This window comes from Heterocephalus glaber, unplaced genomic scaffold (genome assembly GCF_053883595.1).
Source record: "Heterocephalus glaber isolate CG9 unplaced genomic scaffold, H.glaber_assembly_v1.0 deba00000809, whole genome shotgun sequence".
NCBI classification, from domain to species: domain Eukaryota; kingdom Metazoa; phylum Chordata; class Mammalia; order Rodentia; family Bathyergidae; genus Heterocephalus; species Heterocephalus glaber.
Window position 1 is genome coordinate 2,270,944 of NW_028258163.1, and position 26,315 is coordinate 2,297,258.

The 26,315-nt window shown below is 44.9% G+C and overlaps 1 protein-coding gene across 14 annotated transcripts in view; it reads right to left on the reverse strand.

Annotated features, from left to right (window-relative positions):
* Positions 1-26,315, reverse strand: part of Stard9 (StAR related lipid transfer domain containing 9) — a 170,109-nt gene that overhangs the window by 63,708 nt on the left and 80,086 nt on the right. For 7 of the 14 annotated variants that reach the window (XR_015449741.1, XR_015449742.1, XM_087207348.1 and 4 more), the window contains 13 exons: positions 19,629-19,696; positions 18,649-18,746; positions 17,950-18,159; positions 17,668-17,765; positions 16,006-16,083; positions 15,498-15,569; positions 12,612-12,791; positions 8,777-8,828; positions 8,141-8,278; positions 7,440-7,522; positions 7,003-7,106; positions 1,754-1,944; positions 845-1,283 (listed from right to left, as the gene is read on the reverse strand). Coding sequence is in view for 12 of the 14 variants with exons in the window: in XM_087207348.1 (XP_087063474.1) it covers positions 845-1,283; positions 1,754-1,944; positions 7,003-7,106; positions 7,440-7,522; positions 8,141-8,278; positions 8,777-8,828; positions 12,612-12,791; positions 15,498-15,569; positions 16,006-16,083; positions 17,668-17,765; positions 17,950-18,159; positions 18,649-18,746; positions 19,629-19,696 (1,811 nt within the window). In the remaining 2 variants the exon portion in view is untranslated. Of the gene's footprint in view, positions 1-844; positions 1,284-1,753; positions 1,945-7,002; positions 7,107-7,439; positions 7,523-8,140; positions 8,279-8,776; positions 8,829-12,611; positions 12,814-15,497; positions 17,563-17,667; positions 17,766-17,949; positions 18,160-18,648; positions 18,747-19,628; positions 19,697-26,315 lie in introns of those variants that run through there. The other 7 variants (XM_021241905.2, XM_021241908.2, XM_021241906.2 and 4 more) reach the window with 7 other exon arrangements.

Genomic DNA, 26,315 nt, shown 5'->3' on the forward strand with positions numbered 1-26,315 from the left:
TAATAATGACATTATGCCTATAGTCTTTTTTAGAGGTGTGTACTTAAAGATGTAGGGTTGAAATGACATGATGACATGATTAAAATAGTTCAGAAAATGGGAAAGCTGGGAGACAAAGCAAGTGTGGACAATCTTGATAATGGCTCAATATGGATGACACATATAATATTCTGTGTATGTTTGAGAATTTTCCATAATAAAAAGTTAAAAGAAAAAGCCTGCCTAGTACCCTGAAGACCAGAGAGGTAAGCAAACATAACACCAGGATTGTGAGTCCCTATGGTCAAGGACCTGAGAATCTAAAGAGGAAGAAGATCCCGGCCCTTGCCCTAAGCAGTCTAGGATATAAGACACCCTCCCCTCAGAAAAGAGAAAGAAGGAAACCTCAACATGAGCCTGAGAGTCAGAAAGACAGCTCCTGCTACTGCACTGGGCAGGAGGAAGGGGAGGAAACTGACCTGCCGTGGCAGGTTGGGGAGAGCAGGAGAAGGAAGAAGTCACCTTTGATGCAGGAGGCAGAGGTGGTGGGAGGGCACATAAGGAAATGTATATAGATGGCTAGGGTCTAAAGAGCAGATGAAAAGTGACATGGGTAACTTTACTCAGAAGGTGTCACTAAAAAGTAAGGCAGGCAGAAAGTGAAAAGAAGAGCCAGACTCTTAAAACATACACAGAGGAAAAAAGAGAAACCAGAGGGGAGAAAAGTGATGAGGAACAGTGGAATAAACATATTTTTCCATTTCATAGACTGAGGAAACTGAGGCCCTGGAGAGTAAAGAACACTGCCTGGACAGCAAACTTGCCAACTCCAGCCCATGCTACCAGGAGACAACCACAGACACACCTGTGCAGTGGGGGCAGGTGCTCACTGCAGAGCCTCTGGCAGCTCAGAGAACTGCAAGGTGTCCATCTGCTTCCACGTGGAGGCTCTGGGGCTGTGGCATCAAAGCAAGGGATCCAGCATGGGGACTGCTGGGTGCTGTCATCCTGAAGCCAGCACAATGCCCTGAGCTGCTCCACTCTCGCCTGGGCCTCCAGCAGCCTCTGGTTCTCGATGAATCTGTCTACCTGCAATGAGGCCTTTTGTCTTGGGATGTTCTGCTCCACCACCCTCTTGTGGCTTCGGACCAGTGAGGGTGGTAGAGCCTCAGGATCTGTCCGAAGCCAAGCATCAGGTGTCCCTGAGGCCTCAGATTCCTTCTCTGCTCCAAGGTTGTCTTCTTGCTGCTGCTGCTCCTGTAACCTGGCCAGCCAGGTCTCTTCTCTAAACAGCCACTGCTGGTCTGGGAAACAAAACCCCCAGAGAGAAAGTCAGCCCTTCCTTCCTGCCTGTGGCCCCCTGGACTCAGGCGTCGCCAGCCAGAGCTGGACCTGTGTGGAGTGAAAAGGCTGGCTGGGGTTATGTGGTGGGGGAGGCTCAGGACCTCCTTACCACAGATGAAGGGGACAAAGACCCAGCGTCAGCCCAACAGTGGGCACATGCTAGGGCAGGTAGAAAAGCATGGACAAGTGTGCCAGGAAGGAGGAGAGAGGAGGCCTGTCATTCTGTGGGGCCATAAAAGAGTTATCTTCTTTCTTGCTTCCAGCCCCCTTGGAAGCACCTCTAGTCTCTAAAAGAAGGGAGAGAACACATAATGCTAAAGATTCCATCGTATCACAGAGAAAACAAAGGAGAGAACACAGAAGGCTGTGGGATCATGCAAGTGAGAAGTCTGAAGGTGAGGTGGACCCTCACAGGGTGCAGGACACCTACTATCTCCAATCTTCTGGCGGCTGCAAGCCTGGTCCAGTTCCAGCTCCTTCTCAACTCTAATCTGTCCTGCTTGGATCTGCTGCCTCAAATCGTCCACACAGCACTGCTGTTGCTGAATCTGGGCTCTGTGAGATGTTTCTCCATCCCTTGGTGGCTGGTGGGCCTTGTCACTCTGCTTTTCCAGCACTCTCCTATTACAAAAGGCAGCAGGGTTACCCAAGTAAACCCAGCTCTGGACAAACTGGTGGTAATCTAAAGTCCCTCTAAGAGAGTCCCTGAATTCAACAGGACATACCAGGCTTTTGGCAGCTTGGGACAAACAGGCATGTTATCACAACAGGCAGCTCATGATGTCACACTGTAGTATAGTAAAAGCATGTTCTTACGGTACTGGTTTAGCAGAAACACATATTCATTTTGATTAAGGAAATTATGAAGAAACTTAAGATATTTTTAAAAGACACAAAATTTTTAGCTAAATCAAGAGGCTCTGTCCTTTATTTTTATTTTTGTTTTATTTTTGTTTCTTGTTGTTTGAGACAATCTCACTCAGTAACCCAGGCTGGCCTTGAACTCACAGCGATCCTCCTGCCTCAGCCTCCCGAGTACTGAGATTACAGGCATGCATCACCACACTCAGCTTCTGTCTCTTTAGGGCTGTTCCAGCTGCAGGAGCCCTAGAACAGGGCTTAAGAATATTACATTTTTCCATACCTTTTCAGAGACTTGTACTGTAGTGTTTACTGGTGAAATACTTCCTAAGTTTCCTTAGTTCCAGTGGGGAGAAGTAGGGGAATGTGAGTAGGGACATTACTGAAAAAGAGTAGCCAGGAGTAGTAGATATTTTGTGTTGAAATTGACCATAATAAACAATTTATACAGAACTCTAGATTGTAGTCATGCTTCACTCCGACAGCAGGTTCCTCCGCCACCAGAAATGAATCAGAGGCTTCCTCTGAGAACTGGCAGCTGCTATCTACGCTGGCCTTTGCCTAGGTCGTGCACAGTCTTCTATGCAAGAGCCTCCAACATCCTTTACTTCGGGTCATTTCCAGCCCTGTCGTTCAGCCTTCTGCAGGAGGCAACTGCATGAAGCCAAGGGCAGTCGTGCATGCCTGCAGTCGCAGCTACTTGGGAGGCTAAGGCAGGATCACTTGGACCAGAAATCCAAGAAAAGCTGGGCAGCACAGTATGGACAACAGATAGGCAGATGGATGGAGAGATGGATGGATGGATACAGATAAATAAAGGAGCCAACTGCATGGGTATACCAGGGTGGGGATGGGAAGGGAGTGGTTGGGACGAGTCAGAATCTGCCAGAGACTAACCATAAGGCCAGAACTGGGCCTGCTTTACCCAGCTTTCAGCCCTTATTCCATTCCCAGAGTGTCATGACTCGCAGGCTTAGAGAGGTTCAGTCATTGATCTGATGCTAGAACCAGGTCTCAAGTAGTGAGAGCACTGTGTGCTAAGGGATTCAGTCTTTTTAGACCTCCATGTCTTCTTTGTTTGTTTGAGGGGGTTTTTTTTCTTAGTTATTTTAGAGTTTGGATCTCAAATGTCCTCCAAAGGCCCCTATGTTGAAGGCTTGGTCTCCAGCCCATGGTGCTAACCGTGGTAGGGGACTGATAATGACTATGGGCAATAGACACACAGTAGAACATACAAACACTGGAAAGGTACACTCTATCACACGTGAGGCAGAAAGATTAGGGATAAAAACCAAAATAGAAATTCAGCTAATGCCAAACAAACAGGAAAAACACTGGGTGTAGTGGCACACACCTGTAGTCCTAGCACTTGGAAGGCTGAGGCAGGAGGATCACTTTGAGGTCAAGGCCAGCCTAGACTACGCAGTGAATTTAAGGCCAGCCTAGACTACATAGGGAGTCTTTGCCTCAAAACAAAAACAAAAAACAAAAACAAAAACAAAAACAAAAAGGAAAAACAGTTAATGGAAAATCTTTTAGGGCCGGGGATTTAGCTCAGTGGTTCCGTCGCCTGGCCTGCAAGCCCAAGGACCCAAGTTCTATCCCTGGTACCAAAAAAAAAAAAAAGAAAAAAAACTTTTATACATACATTTATACATATCTATAGACAGATAGATAGATCATGTCTATACTGCTGTTCCAACCTTTGGCCACAGAAATGGCTGAATTACAAGTATGAACCTTTCAGAGGGTGCTAGGCCCACAGACCACCAGATGCAAGAGGCAGGGAGGGGAATCTGTATTCTGAGTTCCCTATGAGTGTGGTTTCCTTCTCCGTCTATCTCCCGAATCCTTAGAAGACCATGCCCCCGTCCTTCTCCTAGGAAGGCAGCAACCACAACAGTTCCCTTCACAGCAGCAACAGGACCTGCAGGGAGAGGCTGTCTGGGGTGATCACTACAGACACAACACACTCAGCCAAGACACCCACAGGGTCAGGCAGAAAGGCTCCCCTGCTAAGTACATCAGTCAGGTTCCCAAAACCAAGTGAAAACGAAAACACCAGCTTCATGCTACATTCTGTATACATCAGCAAGGTCAAGTCTTCATCACCCACAGTCATAGACCTCTGTCTCTATCAGGTGGCTGCCTTCACTTTCAACAGCTCCAGCACACCCTACCTACTGCCCAGCCACCTGCTTGCCTGGACTCCACTGTGCTCCTCTGCTCTCCACTCTCACAGCCCTCTCTGCTGCCTCAGAGTCTGACAGCTTCTGCAGCTCTAGAACACAGCAGTGTCTACTCACTAAGGTAGGCGTGGGGGCAGAAGAAGCAGTGGCAGCATCTCCCACATTCTGGGAATTTAAGGGTAGGCCCCCAAAAGTCCAAATGGGAAAATGCCAAGAACATAGGCAACAGTTTTCAAGAACAAATGCCAATCTGCCCCAGATCATTGCTACAAGGAGAAAGGAGGGCGGACTGGCCAATCTCCTCTGGTCCTGGAGTCAGCTCCAGCTTGTACAAATGCTCCTCCAAAGAGAAAAATGAGAGAAAAGCCTAGGACAAGGGAAGGCTTCAGAGCCAAGCCCTCCTAAGAGCAGGAGAGACTCTCATAGAGACCCAGCTACAAATCCAGACTGGGAGCACAGCTGACAACATGCATTTTTCTCCCCTCATAGGTTCCTCTCCCTGGTCCCTTTGCCCAATCATGGACTTGAGCACCACACCACACCACCTGACCAGAAGCTGGCACACAGTTGGCTATGGACCAGCCCAAGCCCAGCCTATGAACTCCCAGAACTGGTGCCAAGTGGAGAAGGCAGTGTCCTCTGAAAGGGCACACACTTGGTGTACTGAAAGGGCATGTCAGTGCCATGGGGCTGGAAAGCCTTAGGAGACTTTATTAAGACAGAAGAACACAGGGTTCTCTGGGGTGCACAGGTCGGCTGAGATGGGAGGACAGGACACAGAAAGGAGGCAGCCCTCCTGGCAGCTTGTCCTCCGGCCTCCCAGCAATGGGGACAGGGAGTGGGTTAGCACTGTGCACACACACGTGCTCTTTCAATCTTTTTTTACTCTTTTTAAAATTTTTTTGGTACCGGGGATGGCACTCAGGACCTTGCGCTTGCAAGGCAGGTGCCAGAACCCCTGAGCCAAATCCTCGGCCCTGCTCTTTCAATCTTTATCAACAAGATCCTTGGGAAAGAAATGGCACTACCCTTACTTTAGAGAAGAGGAAGCAGGCTCAGAGGTTCAGTGACCTGCCTAAGATCCCACAGCTTTTACGTGGTAGGGCCAGGATGTGTGAACCACTTCTGTCCAGCTCCGATGGATCTCTTCCATATTCCCAGTTCTTTAAACCACAGAGCTGTTTTCTGTCAACCTCCAACTCTGGGAAAACCAATCTTCAATGTGTCTAATAGAAACCTTACCAAAAACAGGATCTTTCGAAGACTACTCTACACAGGATGGGGTGGAGATTATGATAAAACAAGAGGTCCAGACCTAGTCCTGAGTCCACCTTGGCCTTGATGTCCCCATCCTATGTCACCCCTCCCACCTTACCCTTTACCCAAGGCCCTCAGATACTTAACCCTAGGATCACCCTCCCTTAACCTCTGTTGTAGCGCTCTTCAATCCCAAGCAACCCTCCTTCGAGAACATGCTGATGTCCATGCTTCCCTCTCCTCAATCCAATACCCTTCCTATTGATGTCAGACCCGAAACTGTCTTCATCTGGCCACCTCTGAATGGACCAAGGGCTACTAGAATCCAACAAGAACTCTATGTACAGGGATGTGGCCCTCTCCCAACACCAGTGATCTATCTCACAGGCACTGCGACCCCTGCTCAAATTTTCTATAGGAAAGAAATTACACAGGAAATGCCAGCACCAAAACCAAACCACCAGGCATCTAGACCTAGAGACAGGACTCTATGTAGAAACAGATGCAGTATGTCCATGAAGTAGAAAAGCAGTAACTATCAATTAATATAAAACTCCCACTCATGTCTTCAAAGTCACAATGTGGATAAAGTGCATGTGAGAGGACAGAAGATATTTTTATATTATTCCTACTTCTCTTATGCCTACTTCTGGATTTTGGGTTATGAGAAGGAAAAATAAAGGGCCCTCAGTCATAGATTATCTTTAAATACCCAGCTGGATGTGGTAGCAAAGGCCTGTGATCCCAGGTATGTGGGAAGTTGGGTCAGCAGGATCACAAGTTAGAGGACTGCCTGGGCAATTTAGTGAGCTGCTGTCTAAAAAATAAAATATAAAAAGGACTGGGTGGTTCTGCCACCTGCATCTCAAGTGCAAGGTCCCGAGTTTCATCCCCGGTACCAAAAAAAAAAGGACTGGGATACAGATCAGTGGTACAATACCCCTGGTTTTATCCCTAATACCTCAGAGGTTGCCATAAAGGCTGGAGGTTCACTGAGATGCTATGGACTGACACACAGGCAGGCCAGAATTTCAAGTAGACTCAAAAAGGTAAGTTCAGAAGCAGCATCAAAGACATCTACCAATACTGCTCAGTTAACACTGCTGACAGGGAAAAGCGGCCAAAGGAATGTCAAATGACAGGCTTCTTTCGGGGACGGAGAGAACTGAAATGCCAAGCAGGAAACTAGTGAGGGCCAAGACAGTGCAGACTGAGCTGCCAGCCCTGCATCTTCAGATAACCTGCCCAGGTCGACTCACAGCCAGCCTCCCTTGGACCCTGGTGCTGCACCAGTCACCTCACTCTTTCGTGCTGAACTGGACTGAGCAGCAACCCAGGAGGCTTCACATCAGTGTGAGCAGCTGTTTCTCACCTTTCCTTCCAAAGCAAAGGGCAGAGACCCAAGTGAGAGGCAGTGACATCTGCATCCAAGTCTAACCATTCCAAAGAGCCACTGCTGCCAATGGCCTCTCCAACCTGGAACAAGAAGAAGGCACAGTGAGGCTGCCCCCATGACCCCCAGGCCAATGAGACATGGCAAAGTTTAAGCTTCTCTCCTAAAAAAGAAGCAGGAGCCAGGCATGGTAGCACACGCCTGTAATCTCACCACTCAAGAGGCTGAGGCAGAAGGAGCATGAGTTCAAGGAGAGCTCAGACTAGACTCTGTCTCAAAAAATGAGAGAGTGAGAGAGTGAGAGGAAAAGGAGGACGAGAAGGAGCAGGAAGAGGGATGGGAGGAGGAGGAGAAGGGAGAGAAAGAAAAAGAAACAGCATGCCCAGCAGCACCCCAGAACCCACAAACACACTGACCGGCCGCCGCCGCCGCAGGACAGCAGCCTCTGCTGGGTGGCTGAATCGAAACTTCTGTGCTTTCCCCAGGGTTATGACAGCTCCTGCACCACAGAGACAGATGAGGATTCAGCCAGCAGATCATGTTTTGAGTATATGCTTTTTGCAGGGTACTGTCCTGTGGACAAAACTCATGTCCTCATCTAGTCGGCACACCTTGGCTGAGTTCCTAAGATACCTGATAATTATGTATCAGGAGCCATTGTACTCTAAGAGAAAGCAAGTGCCTGGGAGTAGTGAGAAACAGCTTCATGGAAAAAAGGGAGTCTACGCTCAGTTTCAAGGGGCAGAGAGAAGTTGAGCACATTAATAACAGTAGTGACAATAATAATGATGATGGGTCCTAAGTGCCAAGTATGATGCTAAGACCCCTACAAGGGTAGCGTTCCTTCAGTCCTCCCAAATCTCCATTTTACAGATGAGGAAACTGAGGCTCAGAGACTTTCTTAAAGACACAGTAACATATATAGGAACAGATTTCAGAGGATTTTCTCCACTCTGGTCCTGGAATGCAGAGGATTACATTAGGAAATCTTCAGATCTCTAGCTGCAGAGGCTGGGTGATCCATCTTTAAAGCCTGCTTCTCCGAGCTCTCTGGGCCCATGAGATTGGAGCTGGTCCATCCTTCATCCTGCTTATAAACAGCATTGTAGAGTCCTACCTTGGGTCAGACGGCAAGAGGCAGTGACCTCACGGCCATTGACTGTGCAACGTGCCCCCTGGGCAGGCCGGAGAGTGACCACCCCACAGGTACTGGTGATTGTGCAGTGGTCTCTCTCAATCCACTGGCCCTGAAGGACTAGAGAAGGGGTGGTGGGCACTTAGAGGGAGGACAATTCAGGGTACACATCCTCCATTCTTCTACTGAGATCAGAATCCAACATCTGAGTTGGGTGAGGGGGCACACATCTGTAATCCCAGCACTCGGGAGGAAGATCACTATGAGTTCAAAGCCAGTCTGAGCTATGCAGCTCAAGGCCAGCATGTATTACATAGCATCTTAAAAAACCAAAACCACACCCAAAACCAACCAAACAAAAAAGAATCCAAAATCTGGAAGCTCTCCCATCATAACAAGAAAGAAAGAACCCCACCTGAAACCACCCGAGCTGAAATCCTCCCACAGTGCTGCTCTCCTCTGTCCATATCCCAGACCAAAAGTCTTGCAGCAGAAAGAGAAGCAGACCCCTGATACTTCAAAGGCTCTTCTCCTCTCAGCATCATCAGAGTCCTCTGAAGAAACTTTAGGTACAAATAACTGTCACAAAGTGCCAGACCCACAGTCACTGTCACTTACCAATGTCCTGTTCCTGGTCTGAGTCAATCCTTCCTATTTTTGTTGTCCCCTCCTATGGGGTAGAAAGAAAGCCATTTTAGTAAGAATGCAAAGGGACACTGCTCTGCCCTCAAAGGACAACCCACACTGGAGTGTTCCAGCCCAGCCTTTCCTGTACCATTTCTTGACTTTGGGAAAGGCTATTCTGACCCTCTGCCTACTTCCTCTGTAGCCGAGGAAACCTCTGAGAAGACTGAGGCAAATAAATAAGACAACACAACAGCAGGTACCTGCAAAGCCTAACAAGTGTTGGCAAACTCCTTTCTGTCCTATAGCCTGAAGTTAAGCTATGAAGAGCCACAACCATCAGTCAGAAAAACTCTATTCCAAGGAAGTGGGTACAGGCTAGCTTTCCTTTAAAGGGGCTAAAGTTTGATCCAGTAAACCTCAAGAAGATGACCTTTTTTTTTTCTTTTTTGGTACCAGGGATCGAACTCATGACCTTGCACTTTCGAGGCAGGCATGGTGATACTGAGCTAAATCCCCGGCCCAAGAAGATGACCTTTTTATGAAGATTTATGGAAACTCAGTATTGTTATCTTCTTTGTTAGTGAATGAAGTTTAACAGACACGAGACTCTAAGAAGGGTAAAGCACAAATAGGAGAAAAGCACTTCTAGAACCAAAGAGAACTGGAAGAGAGCATAAGAAATCAGGGGAAACTGGAGTTAGTACTATAAACAAATTACTGAATTGGTAGCAGACAAGGCCTTTTGGCCCTTGGTTTATGGTAAATCTGTTCAAGACTCTTGGGGAAGGCAGCAACAAGCAACAAAAATGCCAAATGTTAGATATATCTTTATCACCTACTGAATAACATTCAATATGTCCCAAGCATTAAGCTGAGTGCTTTATAACCATCACCTTTTCTTTAACAACTTAAAATGTATGGAGTTTTTTGTTTGTTATGTTTGGTTTTAAGACAAATTCTCACTATGTACTTCAGGCTGGCCTTGCACTCACTATGTATCCCAGGAGGGCCAGCCTCAAACTCGCAGTTATTCAGCCTCCTGAGTGCTGAGATTACAGGATTGTGCCACCACACCCAACTGTAAAATGTAGGTATTATGCCTCTCTAGACAATGAATCTGAACCTTCTGTGGAATAAACCCACATACTAAGTAGAAGCGCTGTAACTTTATGTCCCTCTGGATTCTAAGCCTAGGCCTTTTCAGCCTTACCCTGTCTCCTGCCCAGCATTTTGCTTTCAAAGTAACCAGAGTTCTCTACTAGGCTGCACTGTCAGCAGCAGGAGCAAAGAGGTCCTTGCAGCTACCCCTAACTAGCCCCTAGACTGGGACACAAGAGAGAACCCTAAAGCAATGAGTGAGGCCCTGACCTTACTGTGTGCCCCTTTGCCTCTCCTCCCTACATACACTTAGCCAGTCTTTTCAGCACTGACAGTGGAGCACACTCCTCCTGAAAGAATAAAAGCCACTGCACATCACAATGTCTAGATGTGCAGGGCAGAAAGTAACCAAAAAGGAGATATAATGTCTCAGATAAGAAGTACCTATGATTGCTTCTCTTGCCTTGTCATGCAGGGAGAGTCAGTGGCACAAAGGCAATTACAAGGATGGCAGCACCTGGTGCTCTGCCCATTGTTCCTTCCGCCCCTTACTACCCAAGAGCTTCCCAAGGTGACTCAAGGGAAAACCATTTCTAGAGAATCACCAGGGACCAGTTCCAGGTCAGTGACCAAGCGAAAAAAGTAAACAAAAACACAGAAAATCTTGGGCCATTGCTATTATACTGTTACTTAAACCAGGATCTAAACAAAAAAGTAAAAATATGGGTACATAAAATACAGAAGTACCAGAATTAGAACCAGACTAAAACTGCATCACACAGGTCCACTGGAAATGTACCAAGAAGCAATTAAACCCTCTCTGCACATTGCCTAAGTGAAAATCAGCAACCCTGAGTTCAGGTGGTGTTCTCACTCCTCTTTGGGTCTCAATCTAGAAGGCAGAGCCTCATCCCACTGCCAAACTCTAAGCTTTGCTGTTTCAACATCTAATTTCCTCTGCTCACTCCACATCCAAGCAAAAGAGCAGATCTACTCACTGACCATTTTAATCCACTTGGTCCCCTCCTGATCCCCAACCTCTCCCTATGGTCCCTGTGGTCCTAATGGAAGGATTACAGCTTCAGTGTTTAGATTTGCTATTAAAGTAGACAGCTAAGGCATTTAACTCAGACAGTTTATGCCCAGTGTCCCAGAAAATAAGCTACTTTAACTTTCTGTCTGAACTGTTCAACCCAACAATCTTCCCGAGGGCTCATCCTGAGGACACAGATGAGTTTTGCTAAAGCACCACCCACAGGCAAAGCCTACCTAATTTCCCCAGGGACAGTGGCAGCCTTACCTATCCCCCATCAACTCTTTCTCTGGTCTTTTTAAATATCATCTGGGGACAATTATGAGAATGTAAATTGGATTTTCAGTGAGCCCAGGGATTTTGAAATATGTTCTGCCATTCTGTCTTCCCACAGAAGGACATATTTGATGAGAACAGGGCATAAGACTATCTACCATGGGTCATTAACTCTTAATACTGCTTCACTTCAAAATGATGACCTAAGCTAGCTGTGGTGGTACACATCTCTAATCCCAGTACTCAGGAAGCTGAGGCAGGAGGATCACTATGAGTTCAAGGCCAGCCTGGGCTACACAGTGAGTTCAAGGCCAGACTGAACTACATAGTGAGACTCTATCTCAAAAAACCAAACCAAGCTGGGTATGGTGGTACATACCCATAATCCCAGCACTTGGAAGGTTGAAGCAGGAGGAACACTGTGAGTTCGAGGCCAACCTGGGCTATATAGTGAGTTCAAGGCAAGTTTCAACTACATAGTGAGAGCCTGTCTCAAAAACAAAACAAAGCACCCCCTCTCCCCCAAAAAACCCTCCAGGTGACAAAAGTCAGGTGAGTTGGTCTTGTCTGGATGGTCTTAACCTCATTCTTTCTATCTTATCTTTTCTTTCCTTTTTTTTTTTTTTTTTGGTACCGGGGGTTGAACTCAGGACCTTGCGCTTGGGAGGCAGGCGTGGTGCCACTGAGCTATATCCCTGGCCCTCCTTCCATCTTTTCTAGAACAGTGCATGTCACCGTCCAGCCAGCCCTGGGCCAGCTCTTTGGATCCTCCCTCATGCTTTAACTCAAAGCTCAAGCTCATCTACTTTCTCCCCGCTTCTTTTCCAGATGGAGTAGTGGGAGGTGAATTTTTTGTTGATTTGGGGGTTGAAAAAAACTTTCAAGTTTTTTGAATTTCCCTGACTTTGAGCAACCTATATTTGTAGGGTTTAGGAGCACTATGAGAGTTTTGTTTTTGTTTTCCCCTGCAATAGGGTCTTATGTTACCCAGGCTGGCCTTGAACTTCTGGGTTCAAATGGTCCTCTTGCCTCTGCCTCCCAAGTAGCTGGAACTACAGGCACAAGTCACTGCACCTGGTTTACACTAACAGTACTTTTGAAATTAGGATTTCACTAAGCCTGTACCTCTGTGCTTCAAAAGCCAGAAAAGACACATAAAAAGTTATCATTCTTATTTTAAAATGAGGAAATTAAGGCACAGAGAACAGAAGCAAATTAATAAAAAGCAACAGTAGTTGTTGAAATAAAAAAAGATTGTTCTGATTTTCAGTCTTCTACTCCATTTATACAAAAACAAAACATATCACAATTATTCAGCAAGATGGGTTTCCTGAGGGGAAACCAGAAGGCCGCTCTGTGGATCTGTCTCAGTTCACACGAATGTGGCTCTGGAAGATAGAGGAGCACCGGCCTCCGCACCTTGAGGTGATAGAGCACAACACCCGTACTGAGCACATCGTCCTCCAAGGCCATCAGGTGCGGCAGGCTGGAGTCAATGACCACCCCAGCCCTGCTCCTGCCGACATCCAAACTGTAATGCTCCATGAGGGCCTGCCAGTCATGCCACTTCTGGGTCCCGTCTTTGGTCAGCTTGTCCATCTGCAGGGGCACAGGAGAGGATCTAGACACCCGGGGGGTGGAGCAGACGAGAGGTCAGAGGTCGCCATCACCTGTGTGCCCAGGGTGTTACTTTCTCATAATCCTTGCTGTCACTATTCAAAATCTCACAGAGCCCTATACACCCTTTGCAACTGCCAGCTCTGGTTTTAAAGTTTTCTGTAATAAGCAATGGTTAACTTTTATAAACAGAAGCTTCCACAATAAATCCTATTTTTAAAGTTTTCTGCAGTAAGTACTGTTCTAACTAGAAAAAAACTAAACGTTATTCTTTGTTTTAAAAAAATTAATTGCTGGGCCGGGGATTTAGCTCAGCAGTTCTGCCACCTGCCTCACAAGCGCAAGGACCGAAGTTGAATCCCCAGTACCACCAAAAAAAAAAAAAAAAAAAAATTTAATTCCTGGGCCAGGGATTTAGCTCAGTGGTTATGCCGCCTGTCTCGAAAGCATAAGAACCCAATTTTGATCCCTGGTACCAAAAAAAAAAAAAATTAATTGCTGCTGGACATGGTGGCACATGCCTGTAATCCCAGCACTTGGGAGGCTGAGGCAGGAGGATCACTGTGAATTCGAGGCCAGCCTGGGCTATGTAGTAAGTTCAAGGTCAGTCTGAAGTACATAGAGAGACCCTGTCTCAAAAAATAAAAATAAACAATTAATTGGTATATTACTCCAACATCTATGTTTATAATTTCCCTTTCCCCATTTACTTCTATGTGATCCATATATGGGATTCTCCTTATGATCTAACACCCTGTTCCCAACATGTAGTTCCTTGAGTTGTAAGTTTGCATATGGCTCAAAGATGCATAATGTACTGACAAGCATCCTCCCATCAGAATGAAGACTCTATGAAACTTGTCTGACAACCATGTAATAATAAAAAATAAATGTTTACCAGGTACTAGGAACAAACCTAAATATACTGAGGCATAGAGGCCTTTAAAGCTGAGAACACCTGAGGGACATGAATGAACATGCTGAACGTAAGGTCTCTTTCCTTCTTTTTGGGGAACTGATGAGTAGGCAGGAAGCTTATCCTGGGAATGGAAGAACTGAAGAAGTTCAAAAAAAGAGACTGAATTCAGGTAAGCAGCTCTCTCATAAAGGGAATATTCTGGGAAAAAATTATGCCAAGTTTAGGTTCAAATACTTCACATACTCTAGAACATTATTTAAACACTGCAATTATTGAACTGAATTCTGAAAATCAATTAAACTATAGAGTACCTGTAAAGGGCTGATTTCTACCTTTCTACTACATCTCTATTATAGAAAGATAGTATTGGGGCCGGGGATTTAGCTCAGTGATTTCGCTGCCTGCTGCGCAAGAGCAAGGACCTGAGTTCGATCCCCAGTACCAAAAAAAGAAAGAAAGAAAGATAGTATTTTCTGAACCAAAACTCAACATATGGCTAAACGAAGAATTTCTGAAAAACTTCTGGATGTGTGATGCAGTTCTAAAGTTCAGTGACGGTAACAAAATGCTGGCATGGCCAGGATACTCTATTAACATATAAGAATGATACAACAGAATACTGAAAATTGGAACATTTGGTTGTGGGGTCTAACTCTAACCTCTCACTAAAGTAATACGTAACTGCCATTTCTTTGTTTTTTTGGTTTTGTTTTTTTTTTTGCCCTTTCTTCTTTCGAAGTGTCTCTGAAAGTCATCACTGATTCTACTTTTCCAAAATGCTCTGTCCTCACCCTCCCTGGGCCCTGACAGCAGGCTCTTTCCTGGTGGGTCTTTGTGCTTCTAGACTTCATTCTTTTTTTTTTTGGTACCGGGGATTGAACTTGGGTCCTTGAGCTTGCGCAGCAGGCAGCGAAACCACTGAGCTAAATCCCCAGCCCTATACTTCATTCTTTTCAATCCATCCTACATACAACTGCCCTATTATTTCCTCACTACATGTCTTTGCTATATATGCCACCAATCTGATCAATAAGCTGATTACCCTGTTCACATCAAGTTCACCCTTCTAAGTTGGCCTTATCTTCCCTCCATGACTCTCCACTACAAACACCTATCTACCGTCTTCTGTCTACCATCTTCCCCAAGCCTGCACTTCCACAGGGCCTCTCCTAGGTATGTGACTTAGCATGTGTTTTCTCTCTCTCACTCAAAATGCCTTGCCCCTTTTAACTGACAACTGTATCAATCCTTCAAGGTCAATTCTCTGACTTCTAGCTCTACCTTATGGTATCAGTTCTGAAAACCCCAAGCTACAGTGACTTCTTCCTTCCTGAAACTCTCCAAATCACATGCTTGACAAAATACACCCTTCTATGTAAGTGTATCCCACTAGACTGTGAGCCGTGTGAGAACAAAGGCTCCGTGGCATCTCTTGCAGAGCCACATTAAGCATATATCTGGTGCTCAATCAATGAACACATGTTGGCTGACTGACTTACTGACTGGAAAATAGATTTTTTTCTAGCCCATCAGCACTATCCAAAAGGAGTTATCATGAACCCGAGAGAATAAAACAGAACACCAGAGACCTATTTACCAGCTCTTAAAGCAAATACATCCCCTACTCAAGACTCAATGGAGGAAAAGATGGCCAAGTTTTAAACTAGATAACCTCTCTTCCCGATAAGGGAGCAGCCCTAGCCCAAGAAGAATGAATGGAGGGAGATCAGGGTGAAATAAAGTAGAACCAGTCCACCCAACATACCTACCTTTAATTCATTTTGGAGAAGGAGGTCCTTCAGATTTTCATCCTCTTCGTCATTTAAGGAACTGAAGTTTCTCTAAAAAAACAGAAAGACAGAGAGATGTGCTTTGATGTCTTCCTGGAATGAATGCAGGGAGGCCCCACCCTTACATTTGTGAAAGAGGATAAAACATAAAGACTTTGTTATTAAAATCAGAAATAAATCAGGAGCCTAAGTGCTATATTTGGGCTCATATTAGTACAATGGTGAATTCAAGCAATTTTCCTCAAGGACCTTTTTGCCCATGTATGTCTACACAGAGCAAGAGGCCTCTGGACGAGAGATGAGACAGTGAGAGGATCCCTGACCCACTTGAGGCCACCTAGAGATAGCAGAGTAATGCCCCTTCTGTCTCTGCTCCATGAGTGTCAACTGGAAAGACAGAGTGCAGCAGGACCAGATGCTTGCAGAAAAAAGGAGCTCAAGAGGAGAACTCTATTTAAATATGGAAACATCCTGGTTGCCCATATACCAGCCCAAAGCTCAGCAGCATGGCTTTCAGCCTCCTGATCTCTTCCCTGAGTTCCCTGATGAGCTTCACATTTGCATCCTGAAACACAGAAAACTCAGTCACTGAGGATTGATGTCGTCAGGGCCAGCTGTGAAATGCTGCATGCAATTAGCTTGGAAGTAATGGATTACTCTTTTGGAATAACTTCTACAGTACGCCTTCTCAAAGCTCTATCTCAGGACTAGCAGTATCAACTTTATCTGAAAATTTGTAGAAATGCAAATTCTGGCCCCACCCCAAACCTGTGAGATCAACAATTCCAGAGGGCTGGAGTTTTAAAATATTCTCCAGGTGATACTTGCATACATACTAAAGTTTGAGAATCATCACCTAAGAGCAAGAGGTCAGGAAGGTAGCATTAGGCTAGGGATTTAGCTCAGTGGTTCTGCCGCCTGCCCTGCAAGCTCAAGGACCCAAGTTCGATCCCTGGTATCAAAAAAAAAAAAAAAAGAAGGTAGCATTAATGCCAGGACATGTATACATGGTAGATGCTAGTGTTCCTGTATTGGGACAAAATTTACCTAATTACACTGCTTTGTGGGGGATGACACATGGTCTTGCTTTAGTTCAGGATGGCCCTGAACTCACTATGTAGCCCAGGCTGATCTTGAATTTCTGGCCTCCTGCCTCAGCCTCCCAAGTGCTAGGATTATATACATGCACCACCACACTTGGCAGTATGTTGCCTTTTAAAATAATCCCTAGAGGGGCCGGGGATTTAACTCAGTGATTTCGCCACGTGCTGCGCAAGCGCAAGGACTCGAGTTCGATCCCTGGTACCAAAAAAAAAAATCCCTAGATGGGCTACATATGTGTGGCCACCAGTGGTGATCTCTGTACTAGAACTTGCAAAGGCGATAAAGAACATTTGGAATATTTTCATTATTACTGGGCTGTCAAAACCAATGAATTCTCTAGTTAAAAGAAAAAGGCTATCATTGATTTTCTTCATGGTAGCCTGTCCTGCTTTCTCCAGGTTGTCCTTTTATTGCCTTTTCTCCTTTTACTCGGCTCAAGCTCACTCTACAAAGCAAGTTTCTCCCTCACTCTTTACTTTTACTTTCTCAAATAAACTTGGGCACTGCTTTTTGGTCGTTTCATTAAAAAAAAATAACAATGAATGAATTTCTTATACTCCTTCCCTTTTAAATTTAAAACAGAGAACCCATTGCAGTTTAATATGAGAAAAATGAAAAATAAAAGGTATAAATAACATCAAGTGAAAATAACAGCAGTAAACACAGAAACTTTTAAAGAACCTTGCTTAGCATAGCACTGATATACTGAGGATCTTAAGAAGAAGGACCTTCAAGAAATATTTAAAAATAAATTATTTATAAAAGGTTACTGATATATTTAGCAGGGATATCAGAGAAGAATATAACATAGCATCGGAAGAAAGATCTTTTTTTTTTTTCGGTACCGGGGGTCAAACTTGGGACCTTGCACTTGTGAGGTAGGCATGATACCACTGAGCTAAATCCCTGGCCTGGAAGAAAGATTTTCAGTCCCTCATCATTTGGAAAATAAGTCTGGCAAGTAAGTACAAGGACAAATAAAACTGACAGGAAAAAATAAGAACCCTGTGTAAAGTACACCACACCAGATCTTCCATGGTCTCACCTCATTGACGCATGGCTTGTTGACAATGTTCTTGGCATTGGATGCATATCTGAGTGTGCTCATGGTCTCCCTGTAGCTGGTGTGTGCAGGAGACACAGCTGAAGTAGAAGAAATCAGAAAAATATGCCAAGACCTTCTAGCACCACCCTCCACCACTTGCTTTGCTGCTACTGCCCACACTGCCTGAGAGCCCCTTGAAGAAATAAGGAGTATGTGCAGTCAGGTCCTTTTCAGAGGTGGAATTCCCACCCAACAGAGAAGCAGCACCAGGAGCCCACTTACTGGCGACCATGATGGTCTTTGAATTGCCTCCAAGGCTGTCCTTCAGCAGCCAGGTCAGCACAGAGTCCCGGTATGGGATGTAAGACTGCCTCTGGGAGGGTCCCCCGGCACTGCTGGTCCCCAGAGAACAAGGAGTCCCACTGTCACCACCACCACTCCTGGCTGGGCTGCTGAGGCTCTGGCGGTTACTGAACGGTTGGGAGTTCTGGGCTTAATAGATAATAAGAGTGGAAGAAAAAAGTAATTAAAAAGCAAATGCACTAAGACAGAGCAATGGCTGGAGGACACAGACTTAAGTATTACACCTCTTATTCCATTCTGCATGTGCCAGATGCTTCAAATCCAAGCACAGACTTTGAATGTATTATTTGGATTGAATGACATCATTTTTTTTTGTTTGGTACCGGGGATCGAACTCGGGACCTTGCACTTTCGAGGCAGGCGGTGGAACCACTGAGCTAAATCCCCGGCCTGACATCACTTTTTTTAGTTGTCCCCTCCTTGAAATGACAGCGCTAGAATGAGGGTCACACTGTACTCTACAATCACAGATAAATGTCAGTTTCTCATGCCTCAATCTGAAGGGTAAATTTGTTAAAAAAAACCTTGTATCTATCCCACTATGACAAAATGAAAATAATACGAGTTATTTTCCAAAGTCTCCCTCCCATCCCAATTATCTTGTCAATCAGCAAATACCTAAAGTGGAGATGACAATTCCCAGAGTCACAAGGGACTTGTTGATGTTGGCTCCCTCAGTGATCCGGTCCTTACAGTAACTGGGGTCTGCTCTCTCACTAAAACACAATCAATGAAAACAGAAACAAGAACAAACAAGCACTACCTTTATAATGTTGTTTAAAAGATATTACCCACTAGACTTTACTGATGTAAAAAACTCATACAATAAATTCCTTTAGAATTCAGCTCCACACTGGGTGGTGCACATCTGTAATCGCAGCACTATCACTTCTCAGGCTTTTGGCTAAAATCAAGTTTAATCCCAGCACTGAGAAGCCTGAGACAGGAAGATTGCCATGAGTTTGAGGCTAGCCTGGGCTACATAGTGAGTTCAAGGCCAGCCTGAACTACATAGGAAGACTCTGTCTCAAAAAAACAAACAAATACCAGTGCCTACATTCCTCTCACTCATACTAAAAATTTGATTTATCTAAGGTCCACAGACTGGGAACTTTAAAAGATCCCCAAGAGATTTAATGGGCAGCTAAGATTGAGAACCCCTGATACAGAGGATCTTTCAGCCACCAACACACTAACTCTTAACCTAGCACTCAAAGAATTTGTTTTTGTTTGACTGTTTTCTTGAGACAGGGTCTGCTATATAATCCATACCAGCCTTGAACTCACTCTATAACCCAGGCTGGCTTTGACCCAGGAATCTGCCTGCCTCAGCCTCTAGGTGCTGGGATTACAGGGGGGGCACCACTAGCCTGGCAGAATTTGTTTCTTTTGTAATTTTCTCAGGAAAAACGTTAAAAAAAAAAAAAGGATGAAAGAAAAAAGAAAAATACTGGATCAAGCTTATTCTGTGTAAAAGAGGCAGAAAACTGTCAAGGGAGTAATCCTCCTTGGCACTGAAATGTTTTTTTGTTTTTTTGTGGGTTTTTTGGTACACCCAGCACCACTGAGATACATCTTGGCTTTGAAATCTTAGTTACCTGCCTGCTAGGTCCACAAGGTTGATCTTGCTAGCAATCTCAGAGGGGAGGCTGTTCTCCATAATCACCTAAGGAGAAAACACATTTAATGCAGTCATTTGGAATGCTTTGCATTTTCACCCTAGATACCCTCCTAACCAAGATGATATTTTGGGTTTTTATCCAATTCACTCAAGAATTCTGTATTCTAATGTGCTCTGAACCAAACAAGGTGTCAGTATCTGACAGACCTAATCAGTAAGCCTTGGGACTATTACTTTATCAAAATCACTAGCAGGACTTACAGGGAGAAAGCAGAGAAAATCACCGTGAAGTCCTCAAAGTGCACATTTCAAGCACATCAAGAATTTCCATACAATATACCAGGCAAACATTCCCTCAAGGGGCTCTCTCATCAGGAAAGAGCCACAGTACATGGGGTGGTTCTGAGGAGGTTTGTTTCTCTAGTCAACCTGGGTCATATAAATCTGTGAGGGCAGGAACTCCATATGTCCTATTCAGGGGCATACAGCCCTTAACAGCAAAACTACTTTTTCTTTCACCCTGCATAATTTAATGTAGATGCTTATAAACTGTTCTGTTTTATAATTATTTTGTGTGTGTACCAGGGATCGAACTCGGGACCTTGTGCTTTCGAGGCAGGAGGCAGAACCACTGAGCTAAATCCCTGGCTCCTCAAGTCTATTTGTAGTCAATCTCTGTTCCATTCTCCAGCTCCAGGCAACCATTCAAACTTCCTGTATAAATTTGCTCTTTTAGAAAACTTCTGATGAATGGAATTTTCCAGTGCCAAATTTTTTCACTGTACATAATTACTTTGAGATTCATCTATGTTGAGGCATGTGTCACAGTTCAATTTTACTAAGTGGTATTCCATCATCTTGACATAGCAGATTAAGGCATGACAAAACTGGGTGGGGAAGCAGGCACGACCTGTCAATTACAAGGTCCCAGAAAGCATGTCCCGAAGAGTTCTCAAACCCCTGCAAGTGGACTTATCATAAGAACTCTGGCAGGTTCTCAATAGGATGCCTAGACCTGATGTCAGCATGAGGAGTAGGACCCCAGCACTGCCTCTCAGGACCTGTATGTAAAAGTTCTCATGGCTTTCTTCAAGATTTGGATGGCATAAAAGGACAGAGACCCCTAGAAGAGCTTGCTCTCATGGCCTCCATCACAATAGCTCACCCTGCTTTCTCTACTTTTATCTTGCTTTTTCCTCTTTAATTTGGCCCAACCTCAATCTGCAGAGCAAGTTTCTCTCTTACTTTTCACTTTTATTTTTTCAAATAAACTTTGCCACTGCCTCAATTCTTTGTTTGAGACAAGAAGAACCTGGAATTCAGTTCCACAAGGAGAGGCAAGCAACCCAAAACCCAGTAATATTTGACTAGTGAGCCAGTTTTAGGAGCTACTCAATAATATTTTGGTGAGCCAACCAGGAGAATCAAAAGGTAAGAGATTCTGAAAACATTTTGGCATGGCCAGCCCGAAGTAAAGCTCAGGTACCAGACAGCAAGGTAAGGCTCACGTTGGGCACAATATTTTGTTCTCTTTGCAAGGCTTTTTTTCTTCTCTCCTTCATTCCTGCCCTCTCTCCCCTAAGCAAGGAATTGGGGGTCTCTTCTCAAGGTGTCAGGGAGGGAGCTCCTGGACTGGCCATGTGGATGAGGGAAGGGAATGTAGGCTTTTGTTTTTCCTTCTAGCTGCTTGTGCTCACTCTGTGAGTCCTTGTGATCCACACATTTGTTTGTTGTACTTTGCTACTCTCTTTGGAAATTAACCTGGTCTCCACTGACCCCAGTTTTGTACATGGCTTTTCTCAGTTTGTGTTGCATTTGTTTGCTACCAGTTTTTTTGTTTTGTTTTGCTTTTTAAAAAAATTATCCTGGTCTCCACTTACCCCAGTTTTGTAGACAGCTTTTTTCCCCCTCAGTTTGTGTTTTGGTGTGATCCCAGGATTAAGGTGTCCCATCCCCCGCCCCTCACTGGGTGTTTCTTGGTTTATGTGATGCTAGGATTAAGGGTGAGATGTTAGGATTACAGATGTTCCACCTTAGGTGTGGGTGGCACCAATACATAGGCTCAGAGCCAGCATGGAATCATGCAACTAGACGTTGGTTTATGTGAACTGCCACCATGTCTTTTCTTTTAACTAACTGGCCTTACAAGCTAAACCTCCAATTTTGAAAAACAAGAGAATAGAACCTCTTTTTTAAAAATTTTTTTTACTGGTACAGTGGCTCTTAGAAGTGAAAAACTTGTTCATTGTAAAAGGAAGTGCCCAAGGGCTTAGTGTGGTGGCAGACATCTGTAATCCCAGCATTCCAAAGGCTAAGGCAGGGGGACTACCATGAGTTCAAAGCCAGCCTGGACCACATGGTAAGTTCAAGACTATCCTGAACTACATAGAAAGATTCTGTCTCAAGAAACCTAAATAAATAAGTAAACAAATAAACAAACAAACAACTAAGAGGAAGGTCCCAAGGCATTTGCCAAGGCAAGGCAACAGCCAGGTGGGCCTGTTCAAACTGGCTTCTGCTGATCTGCTTTCTCCCTCTCTTAAATCCCACCTGGGGCTGTAGGTTTTCTTCCTTGTTTACAAGCAGACAATTTAAAATCCTATGCCTGAAAACCTGAGCAAAACAAATAGTGTTTAAAATTTAATTAAAGAGACTGTAAGCATACCGAACCAGAGCCATCCCCATTCTTAGTCTTTTTACTGTTGGAGTAAATGTAAGAGACAATTCTCTCAATTGGCTCCATTCTGGTTACACAGAATCATCAAGGGACTTGAAATACCAGCAGATCCATCAAGGGCTCAAAACAGAAGTAGAGTCATCAAGGGACTTGAAATGCCAAGTTGGACTATCAAGGAGCTCAGCTACATCGCTAAGGGAACGTCACTTGGGGAAGTTCTGTCCTCACTTCACAGGAGCTCAAAGACTAGGTAAGGTGAACAAGGTGGTCTTGGCCTCTTCTCCCTAATGAGTTAATAGGGCCAAACATGGAGGCAAAAGCCCCTGGGGGCTTCCTGTGCTAAATGGTGCCAGCATCACTTGCACAGAGCTGTCTAGTCTGTGTGAGAGTCTCACAAGGGACGTCTTGCAGAGCCCTCGGCTCTCCTCCTGCTGCATGGGATGCCGTCTTAAGGAGTCAAAACCTAGTTGTTTCCTCTGTCTAGGCACCAAGCCAAGCCAATGGGAAACCTCTTGGACTGGACTGTGCCACCATCCCAATTTCACTGACTTCACCACTAGGCCATATTCCTGATCAGTGGTAAGGACTGACCCTGACAATCTAAAATAGGAATAGCTTATCTACCATTGCAATATGTTTATTTATTTTTTATTCTTTTATTGGTACATTTCAGGTATACAATATGTTTACATTTATCATTGGGTATTTGTACCTGTACATGATGTATTTTAGTTGGTTTCTTTTGGTACTGGGGATCGAACTCGGGTCCTTGTGCCTGCATAGCAGGCGGCGAAACCACTAGTTATTTTTTTACGCATTGCCTGTGCACCCTTCACTCCCTCCACCCTTCCCTATTTACATAAATTTCGTTTCCGTTTTTACCATTGCAATACGATTCGGGCTTAGTATGCACTATGGGTACAGGATGGTACTTTAAATTATGAGACTATTCTCCAGTTATAGTGTTTCTGCTTGAATTGAATGCCTTATATAGTCAGGCTTTTGTGACTCTATTAAAGGGAATGCTCAGGAGCTATGGTGTTTAGAGTGGCCTCCAAGGAGGAGAAAGATGCTCTGGATGACCCCAACCATCCTGAGACCCCCATTTGTCTCTGAGGGGGATGTGGATCTCTCTGATCTGTTTGATGATGCTGCAAGGTCTCTTTTACCTCCTCCTTATAGTCTCCAGGCCAATAAATCAGGATCCCTTTTCAGTTACAGGTGTGCAAGAGGCTAGGAACTATCCAAATGAACAATGTGCTTTAAAAAGGGAAAGAAACCACCCTGGAAAGGTTACTCCTTCTTCAACAGAACCAAACTGAGACTATAATACTAATGAAGGAGTAAGAATAATGTCTGATATGCTGGCTGCTCTTACCAGGGAGATAAAAAGGTATGTTGAGTCTTCCGTAAAAAAAAAAACAACAAAAAAAACCTAATAGAGATCCATCTTCCAGGGAGGGGGAAGCACTAGTGGGACATCATTTCATCTGCCAACTAGCCCCAGATATTTAGCATAAGCTACAAAAACCTCAGATGGGGCCTCAGATACCTATGGCTCAATTGTTGGACACAGCCCTTTCTGTGTTCAACAATCAGGACCCAGAGGAAGGATAAGAGAAAAAGGGTAAGATTATAGCTGTCACAATTGGCAATGCTTTAAACCCACCTAGATCATCTAGGGAAAAACCCAGGGACAACTGGGGAAAGAGTTGCTATTTAAAGTATAAGTGGACCAGACACGGCAAGAGATTGCACCAAGCTCGGTATGTGAAGGAGCTAATGTGTCTGGCTCATGGCACTGGAGAGATTGATTATCCCTGCTCCCAGAGAGGGGCTAGACCAGCCAGAATCTTCATTTTTCCTCCTCTGATGGCTGAAGAGGCCCTGAGGAATCTGCAACGCCCCTGTTCACAAACATCACCATCTCCTTCAAGGAAGCCTGGGTAATCTTAGATGTCATGAGTGAGCCAATTCAATTACTTCATTCTGTTTTGACTTATTTCTCTAGAAAACCCTCCTCGGGCTCCTGTGAATCTATAGCCACAGTTGGGGTAAAAGAGACCCGAATCAGATATTCTTTGCAGCTGTACTAACAGTAGAAGCTGCAAAGTTAACTTTGGGACAGCAACTAGACGTCCTGACTCCCCATTGGGTCAGAGTTATTCTGAAAACAAAAGGTTAGTTACGATTAACAAGGGAATGGCTTACCAAGTATCAGGCCATACTCTCAGATGCCCCTGGGGGCATTATAAAAACTTGCACTACTATTAACCCTGCTTCTTTGATGTCTACAGCCCCAGAAGTTAGCCATTCTTGTGAACAAGTGACCTCCCAGACCTATGCAAGCAGACAGGACATCAGTGGCATGCCCCTCCAAAACCCTGAAGAGGTGTGGCTCACTGACGGAAGGAGCTTTGTCAATCATCTATAAAGCACAGGCAGAAAATTCTACAACTCCTAAAGGCAGCCCGTCTTCCCAACCAGGTTGCAGTCAGGTATTGCAAAGGGCACCAGAGACATGTCTGAAGTCTCCTTGGAAAATCAAAAGGCCAACAGGGAAGCAAGAAGGACAGCCCTACAGCCTCACAAAGCCCTAGCTTTACTCCCAGTTCTTGAGAAACCATTCTGGTCCTTCCTCAAGGGACATAGTGACACACTATAAAAACACTACATGGGAAGTGGGCCTCAATATTCTGGAAAGGTAGAAAGAGCCAACCAGACCCTAAACTGAGCTCTGATAAAACTTTGCCAAGCAGTGTCTAAGTCCTGGCTCCAATTGCTGCCAACAGTGCTTATGGGTTTGTAACATGCCCCAAACTGGGCTGTTAGAGCCTGTTTGAGATGTTATATGGGAGACCATTTCTATTCTCTGATATGATAGTAGACCCAGAGACCATGACACTCTTACAATATCTCATTAAGAGGCCGGGGATTTAGCTCAGTGGTTCCGGCGCCTGCCTCACAAGCGCAAGATCCCGAGTTCAATCCCCAGTACCAAAAAAACCCCCAAAAAACAGACAATATCTCATTAATCTGGGCAAAGCATAACAGGCCAAGGTTATGTGAACAGAGTCCTGCCAGCTCTTGGCCCAGGTGGATGACATACTATTCGCCCTGGAGACCAAGTGCCTATAAAAACTTGGGAGAGGGGACAGCTACTGTCTAATTAAAGACAAAATGAAAGGATTCCTTCTCAGTGATCCTTGCCACACCCATTGTACTAAAGATGGCAGAAATAGATTCATCTTTCTAGAATAAAGCCAGTCCCATCAGAACTGTCTGAAGAACATGATCACTCAAAAGGAGAAAGTTACTCCCGTGAGCCTCTGGAAGACTCAAAAAGCAAGACTCTAGTGCTGATACAGGAAGCGTGGAAATCTCATTTGCTAATCATATTTGGGCTCATCATGAAGCTTCTTGTTGTTTTCTGACAGGTTTTTCTTTCTTCAACCCAGCCAGTGAGCCACAGCACACCAAGGCAGTTGGAGAGCACATAATCCCCAGTAGGAAGGGGCTATAATCACTTCTAGCTTGAAGAAGCTGTAGAAGACAGAGACCTCCACTCCCTCAGCACCCTACAAAGAATTATGGGGATTTGTGTCTCAGGAGGAAATGACATAGGAGATTAGAGTGTGGTGAAGCTGGCTGGGGAAGTAAGCATGAATTATTTCACAAGATCCCAGAACATGCACAGAACAGTTCCCAAAGCTCTACACGTGGACTTTTCAAGAGAACTCGAGCAAGTTTTCAATAGGATGCCTAGACCTGACATCAGTCTGAGGTGTGGGGTCCCAGCACCGCCTCTCTGGACCGTTAAGTACAAGTTTTCTCAGGTTTCCTCAAGATTGGATGGCATAAAAGGACACAGTTACCAAGAAGACCTTGCTATCACAGCTTCTTCACAACGCCCACCCTGATTTTTCCAAGGTGTAGTGTGCTCTGGCGTTTTCCTCTTTTACTTGGCCCAAGCTTACTCTGCAAAGC